The 17436-nt window shown below is 50.2% G+C and overlaps 2 protein-coding genes across 3 annotated transcripts in view; one reads left to right on the forward strand and one right to left on the reverse strand.

The window, feature by feature from the left end:
* The first annotated feature begins 1054 nt into the window (after positions 1–1054).
* On the forward strand, positions 1055–4929 carry LIMD2 (LIM domain containing 2). The gene is made up of 4 exons (XM_010008160.1): positions 1055–1096; positions 3531–3575; positions 4117–4256; positions 4770–4929. The coding sequence occupies exons 1-4, from the start codon at positions 1055–1057 to the stop codon at positions 4927–4929; spliced, it is 387 nt and encodes a 128-aa protein (XP_010006462.1).
* Positions 4930–15432: 10503 nt separating this feature from the next.
* Positions 15433–17436, reverse strand: part of MAP3K3 (mitogen-activated protein kinase kinase kinase 3) — a 34394-nt gene continuing 32390 nt past the window's right edge. For both annotated transcript variants that reach the window (XM_010008075.1, XM_010008081.1), the window contains one exon: positions 15433–15958. In XM_010008075.1, coding sequence (XP_010006377.1) covers positions 15730–15958 — 229 coding nt within the window. In that variant the 3' untranslated portion in view covers positions 15433–15729. The remainder of the gene's footprint in view (positions 15959–17436) is intronic.

Below are 17436 nucleotides of genomic sequence, written 5' to 3' on the forward strand. Positions count from 1 at the left end.
CAGCAGGAGAGGAAAGCAGCCCCAGATGGGGGGAAGGTGCTGGTTTGAGACCCCCCAGCACACCCCCATCAGTGCAGAGCTGTGCAGCCAAACCTTCAGCCTCCTGTTCCCTGCTCTGCTGCTCCCTCCCCATCGTTTGCTCAACCCCATATCTCTGTCTTGCACATGCAAAACAGGGCTCATCAAGCCTGACCTTTTTTGGCTGTTTTGAACGTTAAGGTGCAATGGGGAAAAACCCCAGAGGATCTGCTGGTGCCTTTTCAGCTCAGCTTTACCAAAAGGGGTGATTTGCAGTGCTGGTAGGTTGTGGGTTTTTCTCCTGTGCTGTGTTAGAACTTGTCTGCGACCTGTCAAATTCATCCTCCTGAGTGCTCAGCACAGAGGCCACAGAAGTACAAAATCCCCATCACTTGCTCTGCTGAGCTGTGATCTGGTCAGTGAGGCTTTTCTGGGCTACATTTACACTAAAATCACAGTCCTTTCTCCAGCAACACCAGCCCTTCAGTGGCTGCATTAGTGAAACCCTGGGTGCTGGTTTTTCTGCCGTGGCAGGACAGAGGCTTTGGCTGGGGAGTTGTAGCCTTGGTGCCAGTGGCTTGGGAACTGCCCTGCAGGGGTGGGTTTGGAGCAGGAGCCACCACATCACCTTCTGCTCGCATTTCCAGCAGCCCTCTCCCAGCTTAGCCCAATATCTTTAGGACTAAGGTACTGAGCTCTGTGCCCCAGATCACCTGCCAGCTCTGTAAAACTGCACAGTATTCCAGACCTGCATCTGCTTTCTGCCAGTCCATTCTGGGGTGCCTAAATCTCTTGGATCCCTCAGGAATTTCCTAGACCCAAAAGGCTGCACTGAGCCAATGGAGGGAGCTTTGAGCATGCTGCTGTCAGGCTCCTGCAGAGCTTGTGCAGCTGCTAGGTTTGGGATGATGAAACCAGCCACGTTGACATTTCCTTTCTAGGTGTTGCAAGAGGCCTGTCTTAGACACCTCCCCAGGCAACATTGGCCCACAGACTTCAAGCTCAGGATTAAACAGACAGAGGAGGTGAAGGAGCCATGTTCCAGGCCACAGGACCTGCCAGCCCACCTCCAACCCACGTACGTAGCATCCCCTCTGCTTTGTCTGGGAATTTCAACCCGGGTTTTGGTCCTTAGGGATGGAGGGTTGTGCACAGAAGCTGTATTCCAGGCTTGACATTGTAGGGTGATCAAAGGCACAGTCGCTGCTACTCAAACAGCCACACTGGGGCCAGTGAATGTTCCAGCAGAAGGTGCTGTTTGCTGAGCACATTGCAAGGCCAGTGTCCAGGCCCTGGTCTGTACAGAGCTGCTCTCCTGTCTGTTTGTTTGTGTTTCCATGGCTTTCTGTGCTCACAATGGAGAGCATGCGAGCTGCTTGGGGTTGCAGTGATTGGAGATGGAAAAACATAAAGGCTCAAGAACATCTCCTGCTGGGACAGGATATGGCCCTTCCCCGAGGGAGGATGTATCAGATATGGAATAGATACCGTGCCTGATGGGAGCCAGGAGGCTTCTGAGAAGTGACAGCAGCACTGGATTGCCTGGAGCCTTGGGAACGGATGTAGCCCAGCTCCAAAGAGGCAGCATTTTCTTCAGCTCTGCTCAGCTGAGCCTGGAAACTATGCATCAGATCCTCCCCCCAGGAGGAACACCTGCGGGTGTTTTACCAGGGATGGAACTGGTTTTGCAGGGCCCAGAGTCTCCTCACTGCCCACCTCCCTCTGTTGGCTTGGGCTTAACTCTTCCAGCCCTGTGGGAGGGAGGGGAAAATCACAGCCCTGACCTCAGTCAATGAGCAGCTGGGAAACGTCTGAAGAAGCAGCTCAGTGAGAGTTTCCTGTGCCTCTCTTAGACAAACTGTTTCCAAAAATACAAAGGAGACACGATGGAGAAGGACAAAGCAGGAGGAATGGGGGTGAGGATCGGGCTGGGGACAGCGAGGAGGGGCAGTGCTGGCCAAGCAGAGCCAGACGAGGAGGAAGGCCAAGGAGGCAGAGGGGTGGTGGTTTGGGGTCACACTGCCCCAACATTGGGGACAGAGGGTGCAGAGGGTGAGCCAGTCTGTTGAAAAGTGGCCCTGGCTGCTCCACCTTGCTAAAAAATGGGTGTCTGCCTATTTGATCCTGCCTGTCTGAAAGGAGAGGGGAGCATTTCCACCAGTGCCAAGGCAAGCTGACCTTTGGGTGCTGGTGCAAACAGGCAGCCTGGGGAGGGTGCAGGCAAGCAAGGGGATGGACTGGGAGGTGATTTGTGAGCTGAGTTGTTGCAGCTGCAGAGGGGGGGGGCATGCACTGAGCCCCTGCTCTGACATCTGGGGGGCAGGGGTACAGACCCCTCAGTGCTTGGATCTCTCTGCCCTGTTGCAGTTGTAGGGTCTGAGTAACATCTGCCCCCACCCAGCTGCAGAACACCCTGGGGAAGGTCTTCAGCTCTGATCATGCCCCCTCCTGCCTTCCAGACACACACACACACACACGAGCCTGCAGGGACTCTGAGGGTTTGGGTCTCTCAGGAGGCTTCTTGTGCTGTGGGACAGGCTGGTAACAGGGCTGGGGGAGGAACTCAGAAACAAAACATCTGCAGAGGGGGAACCAGGACAACGTGTTCCATGAGAGCCAGGGGCACCCCAGGCTACCCTGGGGGTCTGCCTGGCAATCTCCCACTCTCAGACCCACCCTGGCAGCAGGGGCAGGAGCAGCATCTGGCACCAAAGCAGAGCTGCAGTTAGCAGATGCATAGCCCAGCAGGTGAGGATGTGCCAGAGCAGGTCACGGTGAGAATTTGGCCAGGAGCTCCTGCTGCAGCAGCTCTGCAAAGCCCTTTCCCCCTCTCTGCCCATCACTGGCCCGAACTGTCCCCCAGGGATGTGGAAGCAGGTTCCCTTGGCTTGGCTGGGGGACAACAAGGCTAGTGCCAGCCCTCTGTGGCCCCAGATGGGCACGGTGGTTGCACTGGGCAGCCAAGGACAGGGATCAATGTCTGCAGAGGGTGAGAGCTTCCATCAGTGGTTGCTGGGAGCCAGGGAGGGATGTCACCCTGGGGACATCTCCTGGATCTGTGCTTGGGTGTTACACCACAAAAGAGGTCATCTCTACCTCAGCCATGGAGAAACAAAGCCAGGACTATGTCCAGGACAGAGGTCCCAGTGAGCAGTGGTGGATGGGAGGTGGCTGCTCTGCCCTCAGTCCTGGGCAGGTCCCACAGCCTCCTGGTGGAGAGTTCCTTCTCTGCAACACATAACTGTTTTTTCCTCTTTTTTTTTTTTGTATTTTCCTCTCCTCTCTGGGAGCACCACAGCACAGGAACTAACTGGAATACAAGGGCCTGACAGAGGTCATGGCCTCGGGGCAAGTTCAGAGGTGGTCACCAAAGATTCCACACAGCCAGGCAGAGGCTGCTGGTGTGCCCCAGGGTCCTGCAGCCCATCCTCTGCTCCTCCTCCTGAACAACAACTCAGTGCTGGGCTTGTCAGTCCAAGGTCTTATTTTGGTTTCTTTTCTTCCCTTCTTAGGAGGCAAAGAACAACTCAGGAGGCAGCACCGTGCAGCGCTCCAAGGTACCTGCAGTTTTGTCACATCCTACTGATCCACTGGGAGAGGGGAAGGATGGGAAGCCTGAGGCCCAAGCACCAAACCAGCCCAGCATCAGAGGAGCAGAGAAGGGAGGGTGAGGGGAGATGGGGCTGCTCCATGTCAACCAGTGCTCCAGCAAATGTTTGTTCAGTCTGGAGAGGGTAAGACTCCAGGGAGACCTTAGAGCAGCTTCTAGTGCCTGAAGGGGCTCCAGGAAAGCTGGGGGAGGGACTTGGGACAAGGGCAGGGAGGGAGAGGACAAGGGGGAATGGATTGGAACTGGAAGATGGGGGAGATTTAGGTGAGACATGAGGACAAAATTCTTTGCTGTGAGGGTGGTGAGAGCCTGGCCCAGGTTGCCCAGGGAAGCTGTGGCTGCCCCATCCCTGGCAGTGTTGAAGGGCAGGTTGGATGGGGCTTGGAGCAGCCTGGGCTGGTGGGAGGTGTCCCTGCCCATGCAGGGGGTTGGATCCAGATGCTCTAAGGTCCCAACCCAAACCATTCCATGATTCTCCCCTTGCCCAGTCCTTCAGCCTGAAGGCACAGGTGAAGGAGATGTGCACAGCCTGCCAGAAAACCGTCTATCCCATGGAGAGGCTGGTGGCAGATAAGTTTGTCTTCCACAACTCCTGCTTCTGCTGCAAGCACTGCCACACCAAGCTGAGGTGAGCTGGGACAGGGACAGTCCCTGACAGGGAGGGGGACGGGTGCCTCTGCAGCTCTGCCTAGCCCGGGTGGGGGAGGCCCTTCCAAACAGTGCACCCACCCACCCATCACAGCCCTTCCTCCTCTTGGGGTGTAGCTAAAGACCCCAGCTCACCATAGCAAAAAAAGAAAGGGGCTTATCTGCCTGTGTGGTCCCACGTGTCAGCTACAGCCCACCTGGTATGGATAATGGGGTTCTATTCCTCAAGAGCAGGGGGGGAACTCCAAGGTGATGCAGAGCTGAGCCACAGCTTCCTCCTGGATGAGCCAAGGCTGAGCTGGCCCTGCAGGACTCCCCCTCTTCTTTACAGACCTTTAAGGCTGCTCAGAGCAGCCCCCAACATCCTGAGCTGAGCAGTGGGCCCTTTTTAAGAGTCTTCTCCTGCATGTTCCCCTCCTCCTCCATCCCAGTGCCCTGGAGCCTCCCACTCTTCTCCCCCTCATGCCCGACTAACCCTGCCCTCCTCCCCCAGCCTGGGCAGCTACGCGGCGCTCCACGGGGAATTCTACTGCAAGCCCCACTTCCAGCAGCTCTTCAAGAGCAAAGGCAACTACGACGAGGGCTTCGGGCGCAAGCAGCACAAGGAGCTGTGGGTGCACAAGGAGGTGGAGAGTGGGACCAAGTCGACGTGAGCGGGGCCAGCCCACCCTTCCCTGGAGCCCGGGGGGCGCTGAGCCGGGGGCTGACTGAGCTGATGTAAAGCAAAGGGGACCCAAGGGCCCGAGGGTAGGAAGGGGGGCAGCCCCAGCCCTCTTTGGAGGTGCTCAGAGGGGTCCATAAGGAAGAGGGCAGAGGTGACCAGCCCCCAGAGCTGAAGCATCTTACTGCTGAGATGCCCCCCACGGCAAACCCAGCCCGACCCAGCCTGAAAGCCACAGCGGCGCTCCCAGCTCCTGCCACACCAGTCCTGCCTTGCTGGGGCTCTGAATAAGGAGAGTCCTTGGTTTACATCAGCTCAGTTCAGCTGGGATTGTTCAGCCTTAAGGATGTTGTTGCCCTGCAACTGTTCTAACAGTTTTTTTGTCCTTTTTATATTTGCCTTTGATTGGTACGTTCTGCGCTGGCGCCCGGCACGGCCGCTTCACGCGCTCTTTTATTTTTGTAATACAAGGTTTCTGAGCCTTCCCTGTCTTGTCCTGTGTTCCCAGGGGGGCTGGGGAGGTGGGAGCAGTGGTTGGGTCTTGCCTGTTCCTATGGAAGGAGCCTCTGCCCATGCAGGATTAAGCAGGTATTCCTGGACACACGTGCAATGTCGTGACTGACACAGACGGGTCCTTCGGGGGCTGAATCCAGGATTCCAAATTCCCCACCAACATTACACAGCCCAGCTGTAACCACACCCCAGCTTCCACCTGGAGCCCACAACACCCTCAAAGGGATCCCACCATTCTGTGCATTAGATCCACCCCTTTGCCCCTGCACACGCTGGGTGACTTGCTGGCTTCCCCTCTGTCTCCACAAGCCCCGTGTCCTGCCCGTGCGGGCTCAGCTCACGCTCCACAGGCACCAGGGCTGGGCTGATGGGTGCAGGATGAGGTCTGCATTGGATCAAGCCCATCTGCTGAGCTGGGAGGTTTGGACAGCACACTCCACACAGATTAATGAACCCCACAAGACCTGCTAGGCTGCAGCCTAATGCGGTGAAGCCAGGAAAAGCAGGTGAGTCTGTTTTTAATTACTGTTTACTTCCTTTCTCCACACACGATTTGTAAGACTAGCTTGAAAAGCAGGCACTCAGGAACCCCACCTCTTTCAAATGCTACAGGAATTGGGCTTCTCAGAGGCCACACAGCAGAGCAACAGGCTTTGATAGCAGCAGCAAGAGCCCCCCACTCCACCACAGACTGGTAACAGCAGCTCCCACTGAGCACATCCTGTCTGGGAGAATCCAGACAAAGGCATGAAAACAGGAGCTAAGCATTGAAAAGGGAAAAGGATGGGTAGGGGTTGTCCATAGGAGTCCTGGGAGGAACACAGGGAATGTGTAGAGATGTATTCTTGACCCAGGTCACTGTGGTTCTCCTCCCCTCACTGAGTCCTCCTGGGCTCTGGGTGGGCACCACATCCCAGCAGCATCTCCACACTCCCAGACTGGCACAGCTGGCTGCAGCCACACCTGAGCTTGGGGAAGACACATGTTGGAAGATCCCAAGAGCCTGGTGTCCCTCCTCTCCTGTTAGTTCTTTTTAGTTAAGGGCTTTTTCAAGGGCAGGTCTGTCAGCTCTTCAGGGTGGGGATTTACAGCAAGGACTGCACAGAGACTCTGGCAAAGCCCCAGGTGAGTTCAGCCATTTACACCAGGACAAAAGGCTCCTCCTGAGCAGCCCAGCAGCACTTTCTGCCATCAACCAGCAGCCCAGCAGGTGCTGCTCTGAGGGTCTGGGGCTGCTGCTGGGCTTGTGGCCCCTTCCTTCCTTCCTAAGGCTGCCTAGAAAATGAAAGCAGACTCCTGGGTTTCACTTCCTGCTTCTTGTTGGCCTCACTTCCCAATTCCCTCACCTCGTCAGGCTGCTGCTCTTCTTTGCACAGACACAAAGCAATTTTGAACTCTATTAGATGATTTTTGAGGTAGGGGAGAAAAAAACACCCGGCTTTTAAAGGCTGGGTTTTCAGTGTAAAAACAAACAAACAAACATACATTAGACAAAACTAATTACGTTCCATTCATCTCCTTCCTCCCTAAAACTGAAAATTGGGATTTTCTCTAAAGGCAGCAGCACATTCTCTTACCAACTCCTAGAACCTCTTCTGATATGGGAACAGCAAACAGGTTTGCAGCAGAAAGGGAGGCAGCAAGTGGAAGCACAAGAGGTGCAAGATCTGCTGGCTGTGTGATCATATTCTGACTTTGAGAGCAGGAACCCACAACCAGGCTATTTGTTACTAAACCAGGCTATTTGTTACCAAACCAGGCTGCAGCAGCCTGACCCAGGCACCACAGTTCAGGGGAGGGAAGTGAATCTGATGAGTATCAGATTTACATGGAGGAGAGATACGTTGGATCCAGCCCTTCCAGCTGCCCAGAATGGCTGCTGCACACAAAGGACTGACCTGCCAGCTCCTGCTTTCCTGATTAACATTCCAGACTCTGCACACAGGGAAACCCTGGTGGTAACACACGTGGGAAGATGTTTTAAATGCTTTGAGCTTATCTTATCTGCCTGATACATTTCAAGAGTGGTGCACTGCCCAAATGACAGTGTGTTTTCTCAGAAAGAGCAGCAGGTGTACCAGAAGGAGCAGCACTACAGAAACCTCAGCTGAAAATGCCTCCAACTGTGAAGTTTCTATAAAACAGATTAAAAAGAAAAAGATCAAAACATTGTCTCTTTGTTCCTATTGTTTAGCTAAAATCCAGCTGATTTTATGATGAGAGCTAGTCTCACTCCAGGGGGACTGAAGCCCCCCTTCCTGCATCCCCCACACACTTTGCACACACACCAATCCTGTTCCTCAGCAGACACAGTGACTTCTTACTGCAACACTCTCACTTCAGATCTCCATCTTCAAGCACAAGGGCTGCCTTTTTTAATCCCAGCTGCCAGCAGGGTCCCTGGACCAACAGCCTAAACCAGCATTCTGCAGGTATGGAGTTACCAGGATTCAGGATGTTCAGTCACCAGAGCTGAGGGTAAGATTTAACAGTGTAAATACCCATGAAGACATGGAGGACCACAAATTCTCAGCATATACAGAATCATGGAATGGTTTGGGTTGGAAGGGACCTTAAAGATCATCTAATCCCACCCCCTGCATGGGCAGGGACACCTCCCACCAGCCCAGGTTGCTCCAAGCCCCATCCAACCTGCCCTTCAACACTGCCAGGGATGGGGCAGCCACAGCTTCCCTGGGCAACCTGTTCCAATGTCCATAAAGCCTGCAAACATGACGAGCTTTTTATTTGGCATTTCTGTGTGGCCAGAAGCCAGCCATCAGCTCTGCACTGCCCCTGCTGAGGCTGAGCAGCACCACACCACAGCACCCAGCCAGTCTGGATGAGGAAGGTCAGGGAGACAGAAGCTGGCCAGAAACTTGAGGGCATTTGGCAAGAGAAGCAAGAGCTATGGAGACAGATAGTGCCTGCAACCTGCTGGGGGATGCTGCACAGAGCTGAACTCATTAAAGTTCCCTTCAGATCAGGATCTGGTCCTTGTTGGGGTTTCCTTCTGCTGCTCCAGCACAGCAGCCAGAGAAGCAGCAGGACCTTCAGCAGAGGATGCTCCAGCTCCCCTGGGCTCCCAGGGGACACAGTGAGGGGCCAGCAGCTTTAACAGCAGCTGCTCCAGGGGATATTGATCAGTGCTGTGAGGCTGAAACCAGCCTTGAATCTGCAGCACAGAAGATGGCACAGTGCCACCTGCACTGCCTCCCCTCCACAGCACAAAGCTGGGCTTGGCCTGAAGACACAATAAGACTGAGGGGCAACAAATAACCCCTGTATTACACCTCATCTTTCTTCTGCATTTCCACACAAGCACGAGGTTGCTGTTACCTGCCTTTTAGCTCAAGAAGCAACCTCTTCCAGACACTAAGAATTCTAGCCAACAGATTCACATAAAAACTGTTCTGGGAAGAAATCAGTGAGACTCCATCTCCATCCATACCATCCAGATGTCCAGTTTTGGAGAGCACCAGGCAGAGATGAGCACCAGGAGAACAAGTGACATGAGAACTAACCATGCCAGCCTTTCCTGGATATAATGCAACACACCCAGACCCAAGCACTATTAAATCCAGAAGACATTGTTCCTAGTTTAGATTTTACTGTCCGAGTAGAAAGAGCCACAGCTGGAGCCAACCTTTTCAGAAATTTGAAATGACATTTGCTTCAGAACTGGTTTTAAAGAGGAAAGATACCTTAAGTCACCTTCCCCTGAGCCACACTTATGCTTTAACACTGGTTACCAGAAATAAAAAAAGCAGTAAAGGTTTTTAGCTGTTTTTTTTTTTGTGTGTGCATTGATGTTTCATGGCTGATCATTTCCACCTCCAGCCCAACTCCAGACATTTCCTTCTCCCATTCCCTGCTCAACCACCACCTACAGGCTGGAGTCAGGCCCACACTCTGTATTTATGGAAAGCAGTTATTGCAGAGTGAGTTACTTTTGTGAGTGGGAGGGGAGCCCAGGAGGAAAGCTGGCACCACACAGCCCCAAGATGTGAGTCTCATGTTCATTAAATAGATGTTCCCACTGAACATACCCAGGAGCATGAAAACACCAGCTTTGGGAAAGCTTCTCAAGTAAAAGGTAACTGAGAGTTTCCCAGGTCCTCCTGCAGCAAAGGCAGGATTTTCAGGTTCCAACACACACCAGGAGGGTGTTAGGAAGCAGCAGGAGGTGATTATTTCTTCTCCCACATGACACTTTTGTCCTGGGACAACTCCAGTGGTCCAGCTCTTGCTCATTCCAAACCAGCACACAAGCTGTACACACACCTGTCCTTGTTTCATGTGTAGGGCTTTCAATTGCATCACCCTGGTAACCCATTTATTCTGCCTTGTTCACATTAACAAATATCTCAGTATTGAATTGACACAACCAGCAACCAGCTACACCACAGCCTGGGAAAAGGCCATCAGAGGGAAGGTTGTGGTGGACACCAGCATCTGAAGGGGCCATGGTGGCATTCAAACCACTGCTGAAGTGACTGTGACACCAAGGATTAGGACCTGAGTAAACAGATCACCACTAGGAAAAACTGAGCATTTTAGCAAGTAGTGGAGAGGAGTTTTATAGGAGCACTATTTCCAGTATGCTGGGAAAAAATTACAGCCTGAAAATATTTGGAAATGTGGTTACTCATTAGCTACTGCTCAAGGCTACCCAGATTCCTCCACTTCTGCTGGGAGGCTTCATTTCTGGAAGCCAACTCATGGTACCTCCCATTTGTCTCAAGACCAGAGGCCTTCTCCCAGTTTTTGCTTTCTAAAATGTCTCGACAACCCAATCAAAGGAGAAACAGTTCAGGAACCTTCAACTCTTTGAGAATATTTAGAATAAATACATTTCCAAGGAGCCTGAGCTCCGCAAGCTAGAGCTGGAGTTACTCCCTCAGCAAGCTACTCTGGGGTATTTCCTAGAGAGATCCCAGCTGAAGCAAAACACAGCAGGGAACTGGACATTATCACACAAATCATCCCCTCCTGGTCTTGTGACCTTCTCCCCACCTGATGACAATTACCCTGATAGGCACAGATGAAGCAAGAACATTTACAGACCAAGACCTGGAGCCAAAAACTCACTACCACAGCAAAATCCCAATGCAAAGCTCAGCTCCTGCTCTCCATCAGTGGGATCTCTGTGAAGAGCAAATAAACCAGTCCAGCTACAGTCCTGCAAGGTGAAATGAAGATGCTGCTATTTTTAAGCAGGAACAAGAGGGATGGAGCCATTCTACCTGCTCTTTGAGTGAGAATGGATGAGTGTGACCTTCCTCAGAGCCAGCCTCGTGGAGGACACACACTTACCTAATCCAAGCCTCACAAATAGGACACCTTCTCCATCTGTTCCCAAGAACAAATTCCTGAAAGGAAAAAATTTCCTCCTTCAGTTAAGGTCCTCGGTCAGGTTAACTAGTTGGTGTAAAGACAAACTAAATTCACTTATCTTGAGGCATCGCTTACTCAGGAAGCAAGAGACAGTGTATTGCAAACCACCAGCAAAAAGGCTTTCATATAAATGATAATTTTATTGTAAATAAAACGATACATTGGCCTGGCTTTGCACTGCAAGCCCCCGGTCGGTATATATAGACTACTGGTTCAAGGTCTTCTGCACAATCCAGGTTAAAGCAATTTCTCCCTGCCCTGCACTTTATGTCAGTCCAGAAAGTCCTTTTCTTCATTTGTGAACTGTCCCTTAGGTGCATCTGCCTTCTCTAACTGGGAAACTCAGAGCTGCTCAGTGAGATTTGCTCCTCAACTAGGCTGGGGTTTAAAGACCTGAAGCCCAAACACCATTAAGTCACAGAGGACACCTTTATTTTTTTTTTCCTGAAAATTAAAGACAGACTGAATAATCCCAGTTCCAAGGGCAGGCACCACAGGGACAGCTACAGGACTGTACATATTTCAAATATATAAAACTTGCCTATTCAGCAGATACTAACCTAAGCACTGAGATCTCATTCAGCCCCTCTGTACAGCTCTGGCCTTTGCCTACCAGAACAGCCTGCACAGCAGGGACACACGTTTATTGAGGCTTCACAAGTTATCCTGGTTCTCTGGGCATTTGGAAATAACATGTGTCACCTGAGCAGGTACCAATTTTTCCTCCCAAGACAATTTTGTTTTGGTAATTAATGGTCACGGGAGCTGTTTGGAGCACCTTCCTTTGGAATGCTAGGCCAAAACTATGAAACAAATTCCAAATTGCTGCATCACTAGAATAGGCAAAGATTGGATTTGCTGGAGAAGCAGCAAATAACCTGGAATGCACAGAATCGTCACACCAAGACCAAAATGCCAACAGTTTGTTTCCTAACAAGCTCAGGGAGAGCCAAATCCCTCCAGTTCCTCTCTGAAGGGAACCTCATTTTCCTGCTGTTTCAGGATAAACAGACTCCTACAGGATATTTTTCTCCAACCAGAATATTCCCCATTTCTGCAGCTCCATCCATGGAGGATCCCAACTACTTCATATCCACCCTCTCTAAAAGGAAGAGCAGAAAACACAAGGTGACATTCGGAAGGGACACAATAACTTATTGTTACACACTCCTCTTCCACTCTCCCCTCAACTCCCAGGTTTGGTGGGTATTTTTTCCCCAGTTCTGCCAGGATAAAGAGGCCAGATATCATTCAATTTAGAGGTATCATTACATTGATGTCCACTTGAAACTTTCTGGCTGCCAGGGCTGTGCTAAGAGGCCAGGCTGAGGGGTTGGCCCCAAGCTGATTTCATCGTAGCACTGGACTGAGAATCCAGAGCTTCCTTTTTCCATAACCAAGTGGGGGGCTGTGAGGAAACAAAGGATGCATTTTGGCTCAGCTCTACTTGTTATAAACCATCAGCAAATTCTCTTGCAAAACCAGCTGCTTTTTTTTTGTTGTTGTTTGTTTTCCTTTTTCAATTCATAAAGGCGTCAAGTTTATTTCCCATCCTCCCCCCCGCCCCGTAACAGTCGATATATATAAAAATCACCAAATATGATCTTTGAAAGATATAAATAAAACAAAACAAAACAAAAAATATGAGGCATCACCGTTTACATGATGTAAAAAGAGCTAAAAAAGAGAGATATAAACTACATTCATAAAAGTGCATCTCCAAACATACAAGTAATGCTTTGGCTTGTTCCTGTGCCGAACGGGTGGCATTAGGTCAGGTTCTGGAATACAAGAAGTCCAAGCTGGCATCCCATGTTCTCTGTCACTGTACAATTGCTATTTACTTCCATTAATACAGACTGGAATACAGGTGTATACACAGAGTTAGGCACATTTCAGCATAGGTGGTGGGAAGGACCAGAAGATCTGGTGGGGAGAGGACTGAGCCCATCAGTCCATGATGCTCTTTGCTCTGCTCTGGAACAGCCTTCCATGATGCATATGAGGTAAAAGCCACAACAGATCCTGAGGATTTAGTTGCTTGGAAACATTAAAAGTGACACCATTTCCTCATGCCCCTGTTCTCTCCCAAAATACACCATGTGGGATAGCAAGGAAAAGAAGGTCTCCATGTGGTGAGGACAAGCCAAAGGGAGAGAGAAACCTACACAGACCTACACTCCTGATCGCTGCTCTACGACTGCAGGGTCAAGTGGGATGGATCAAACATCCCAGTCTTTGGTATATTTAGGTGCTGGTTGCAAGGCTTGAAGAGTGCTACTGAGTCCCCAGGAGTGCTGCTGACCACCCTACTTCTGAGGCTACAGGAATGAGACCCCACTTGGAGAACTGTGTCAAATTCTGGAGTGGCCAACATAAGGAGGACATGGAGCTCCTGGAGAGAGTCCAGAGGAGGGTACAGAGATGATGGGAGGGCTGGAGCAGTTCTGGAGACAGGCTGGGAGAGTTGGGGTGTTCAGCCTGGAGAAGAGAAGGCTCCAGGGAGACCTTAGAGCACCTTCCAGTGCCTGAAGGGGCTCCAGGAAAACTGGGGAGGGGTCTGGGACAAGGGCAGGGAGGGATGGGATGAGGGGAATGGATGAAAACTGGTAGAGAGGAAGTTTAGATGAGACATGAGGAGGAAATTCTTTCCTTTGAGGGTGGTGAGACCCTGGCCCAGGTTGCCCAGGGAAGCTGTGGCTGCCCCATCCCTGGAAGTGTTAAAGGGCAGGTTGGATGGGGCTTGGAGCAACCTGGTTTGGTGGGAGGTGTCCCTGCCCATGCAGGAGGTTGGGACTGGATGATCTTTAAGGTCCCTTCCAAGCCAAACCAGTCCATGATTCCTCTGCAGCTCACTCAGCCCTTCACCCTGCAGCAAAGCAGCATCAAACAAACACTCTCCAGAACAGAGACACTGAAGTGCAGGTCAAAAGCGAGGCCACATGTCTTGACCATTTGGAGTCAAGTTCCAGGCTTGGAAAAGATCATTAGAAGTGCTCTGATTGGAATTAAATAAATTATGGGACAAGAGCTTTCATGAAGGGTATCCCTCTAAGTGCCTGCAACCCAAACAGTGCATCCCTGCAGTGGTGCAGGAGAGTCTGGACTTGCTTTCACTGATCACACTTTGCTCTGAGTTTGGCACAGAAAAAAACACTTGATTGTTAAACCCTTTCAGGCCTTTGGGTTGTTTGGGGTTTTTAAGACTTCTTCTTTTCCTCTTTTAATTAAACACGTTATTTAGCACATGTTCGAGGAACTTGGTTTCATTAAAACTTGCCTTTTCCTGCTATAATCACTCAGTCCTGCTCATCAAGAGTTTTATGTTGATTTCACTGCATTATGAAAGCAATTCTCAAGTTTCCTTTGGAGGGAAGAGTGGAGGCAGGTGGACCCTTAGCCTGGTTTCAATACAAGGGCAGAACACTTTTAGTGTTGCTCTGTGAAACAATATTTTACCTACTAAGTTTGCTTTTCTTAAGTTTCATTTCACACAGATAACTCCATGAATCCTCAGCACTTAAAAACTGCTGGTCTTTTATGAGGGAAATAAGGACTCTTAGTGCCCAAATCAACAATATTTGAGGCCATTAAATCATCAGGAGCTCCATTCTCAGAGATGTGGTACCTTTCAAATGCAAAATCACTTGGGTGGTTTTGCTGGTACCTTTCAGGGCATCCCCAGTTAATTTCAGAAAAATGTTAACATAACAAATATTCTCTCTGGTTCACTGTTTGACTTCACTGGTACAAAAGCTTATTGAAAATAGGACCCTAATACTTCATGGAAACCCTAAATGAACATTGGCACACCTGTAAAACAAAACACACACACTGAAAGGGTGAGCTTAATTCTGTCCTACTGTGCACAAGTAAAACTAGTGACCAGCAAAATTCTCCCCATGAAAAGCTCCACTTTCCACTAGGCCAGGTCCTCAAAGAAGCTTTTTCTGAAGGAAATTCCTGGGCATCAAATGAACTATCTTTGGTTTAAAGGATGGTAAGAAGTTACCAGCCAAAAAGATAGGTGCAACAGCAAGTTGTTCTGCAGAACTCCCTTCCAGAAGGGTTTTGTTTGGACCCAGCAGTCCCAGGGAGCACAGATTAGTTGGCTAAGAGGACATAAACTAACCAACACAGTCTGAACACTAGGACAGATTGAGCCTTGGAAATCAAGCTCTGGATTTTCTCATGTCAGTGGGAGAGCCCTAATCTCAGGTCCTGGAGTGACTGCATTCTGCTGAAACTTCACTGATTATCCTGACATTTAGCTAGAAAGACCTCTCCCTCACACCAAAACCCAGGGGTTCATTATAAAATAACACTATTCACATACTTTTGAATCAATATTTTCTGAACACCTTCAGATGCTGAATACTTAAGAAGAAAAATATATCATTATATAGCGAGCGCATGCTCAATGACACATGGCTTTTTGCTGGCTTCATGTACTTATAGATGCCTCTAAAGCCCCAGCAGTCTGGGAAACAGTGACCCACACGTAGAGAGCTGGTCTGGATGGCTGTTGCACGTTCCTGAAGAGTGTAGCTCTTCCAGTTCCCACTCTGGTTCAGATTTCTTCTGCGTTCAACCAGCGAGACACTTCTTCTTTTCCCCTGTCTTGGGCCTGCAATTTCACATCAAGGTAACTAGGGCAAAAATGCAGCTCTGTTTGGACAGCTGTCGGTAGAATAAACATTAGTCCAGCAAACAAAAGGTATCAGGCACAAGAGCAGACCCTAGATTCCTTGGCAGGACTTCCCCAGAGGACTAGGACGGCTGAGTTGGCATGTTGAAGATGCAGCACCACAATGGGCCGTTGCAACTAGACCAGACGGGGCACCAAAAGCCCAGCAGGAGCTGCTATAGCAAGGGAGGTAATTCAGTACTGGAGCTGTGCAAACTGATGTCTGAGCAGCTCTTCAGCAGAGGGTCTGTGCCTGGCTTCCACAAAGATCTGCTTTAGAAAGTCCCGGCAATGTTCTGATATGTGGGAGGGGAGCTGGGGGTTGGTGGGTTGGGTGGCGATTTTGAAAATGGCTGCCATGGCTTCATACTCTGCCCAGGGTGGTTTCTCTGTCAGCATTTCCACAACAGTGCAACCCAGGCTCCTGGAAAAGCAGACAGGAAGGAAAAAAAAAAAAAAAAAAAAAGAGAGTGAGAAGTGACTCACACAATAATGTGCAGTGTCAGAGAGAACCTGCAAGCAGCCAATGTCAAGGTAGAGATGCTTTGAAGGCAGCTCCGCGCTCAGCAGAGCTCGTGTGTGTGGATTTGAAGCCAGACTGGATTTGGAGCCAGACTGGGCAAGGTTGCTGCTTTCACCACTGCCAGGCTAGCAGCAAAGGGATGAGGGGAGGTTGGTTCCCACTGAGGTTCTCACAGCACTGAGCTGTGAAGTGTCACCTGCCTCATTTAGTGTGAGGGTGGTGAGAGCCTGGCCCAGGTTGCCCAGGGAAGCTGTGGCTGCCCCATCCCTGGCAGTGTTGAAGGGCAGGTTGGATGGGGCTTGGAGCAACCTGGGCTGGTGGGAGGTGTCCCTGCCCATGCAGGGGGGTTGGATCTAGATGATCTTTAAGGTCCCTTCCAACCCAAACCATTCCATGATCTGCCCAGCTCTCTTCTGCTCAAATTCTACTCTCAGAAAACATTTACATGAACAACAGGGGACCAGAGGTGCACAAGGACAGACCTTGGCAAAATTTCAGGTGCTGCTGCTGCTGCTGTTCTCTCCCAAAGACACTCACTGAGTTGCAAGGTGGAAAACATCCTTTTTAACCAAGGTCCATCCAGTGAATCAGAGTTGGTGACCCCACAAAGCCATTCTGGCAAAATCCCTTGTCAGTGCACAGCCCCAGGAGGCCCACGTGGGAGAAACCCCTACAATATCTCTACTTCACAAGAAACTAGGGCAGTCAAAAAATAATTAAAGCCATAACAGCTCTGAACTGAGAAGGCAGTTAAGTTAAAACACCAGCAGGACTGATGCATCATTGCATGAAGGCAAAACTCCCCAGTGAAGGGAAAATGGGCTCTGCAGGGTAATTCAGGGCAAGAAGGTCATTATGGGATGGAGATGGCTGAGGCACCTTCTGAAGTGGGTGTGCCACCAATGCTCTCACAGGGAAGGTGGGTTCTGTAGCACTGCAGTAATTGGTTCTTGTTCAAAAAGGATGAATTGCTTCCTCCAGGCCACAGATTCAGCAAAAGCAGTCAGTGAATTTCTAATATCCAGTCCTGTGTTTTGATCACATCGTTCCCTTAAAAAGGCAAAACCGCCTTTTCTACCTTCCAACTAAACCCTCTTTTGAAGTGAAAAGCAAAGACATTTTCAGAGGCAGACGTGCAGCAACTGCCAAGACATGGAAGGAAAGGAATTAAATCCAGTGAATATGCAAGAAATTACTTCTTGACAAGGCTTAAAATCCAACGTGAAAATTTTACACTGGTTTCCAGCCATTTCAGACTGACTAGAAGAGAGTACAGAAAATGCAAACCATGTGTGCTGAAGTGCTGGGGGTTTGCTCAAGAGCAAGCAGGGATATATTATTGTTTAGACTGATTTATACCCTTTAAGCAGATCCGGTTT

This window comes from Chaetura pelagica, unplaced genomic scaffold (assembly GCF_000747805.2).
Source record: "Chaetura pelagica isolate M959 unplaced genomic scaffold, ChaPel_1.0 scaffold520, whole genome shotgun sequence".
Taxonomy (NCBI): domain Eukaryota; kingdom Metazoa; phylum Chordata; class Aves; order Apodiformes; family Apodidae; genus Chaetura; species Chaetura pelagica.

What these genes read in the sequence shown, in the direction of transcription:
- LIMD2 (XM_010008160.1), top strand. Translation starts at nt 1,055, where the DNA reads ATGTTCCAGGCCACAGGACCTGCCAGCCCACCTCCAACCCAC. An exon ending in GCACCGTGCAGCGCTCCAAG is followed by an intron (nt 3,576 to 4,116) that starts GTACCTGCAGTT and finishes CCCCTTGCCCAG; the next exon opens with TCCTTCAGCCTGAAGGCACA. An exon ending in CACTGCCACACCAAGCTGAG is followed by an intron (nt 4,257 to 4,769) that starts GTGAGCTGGGAC and finishes CTCCTCCCCCAG; the next exon opens with CCTGGGCAGCTACGCGGCGC.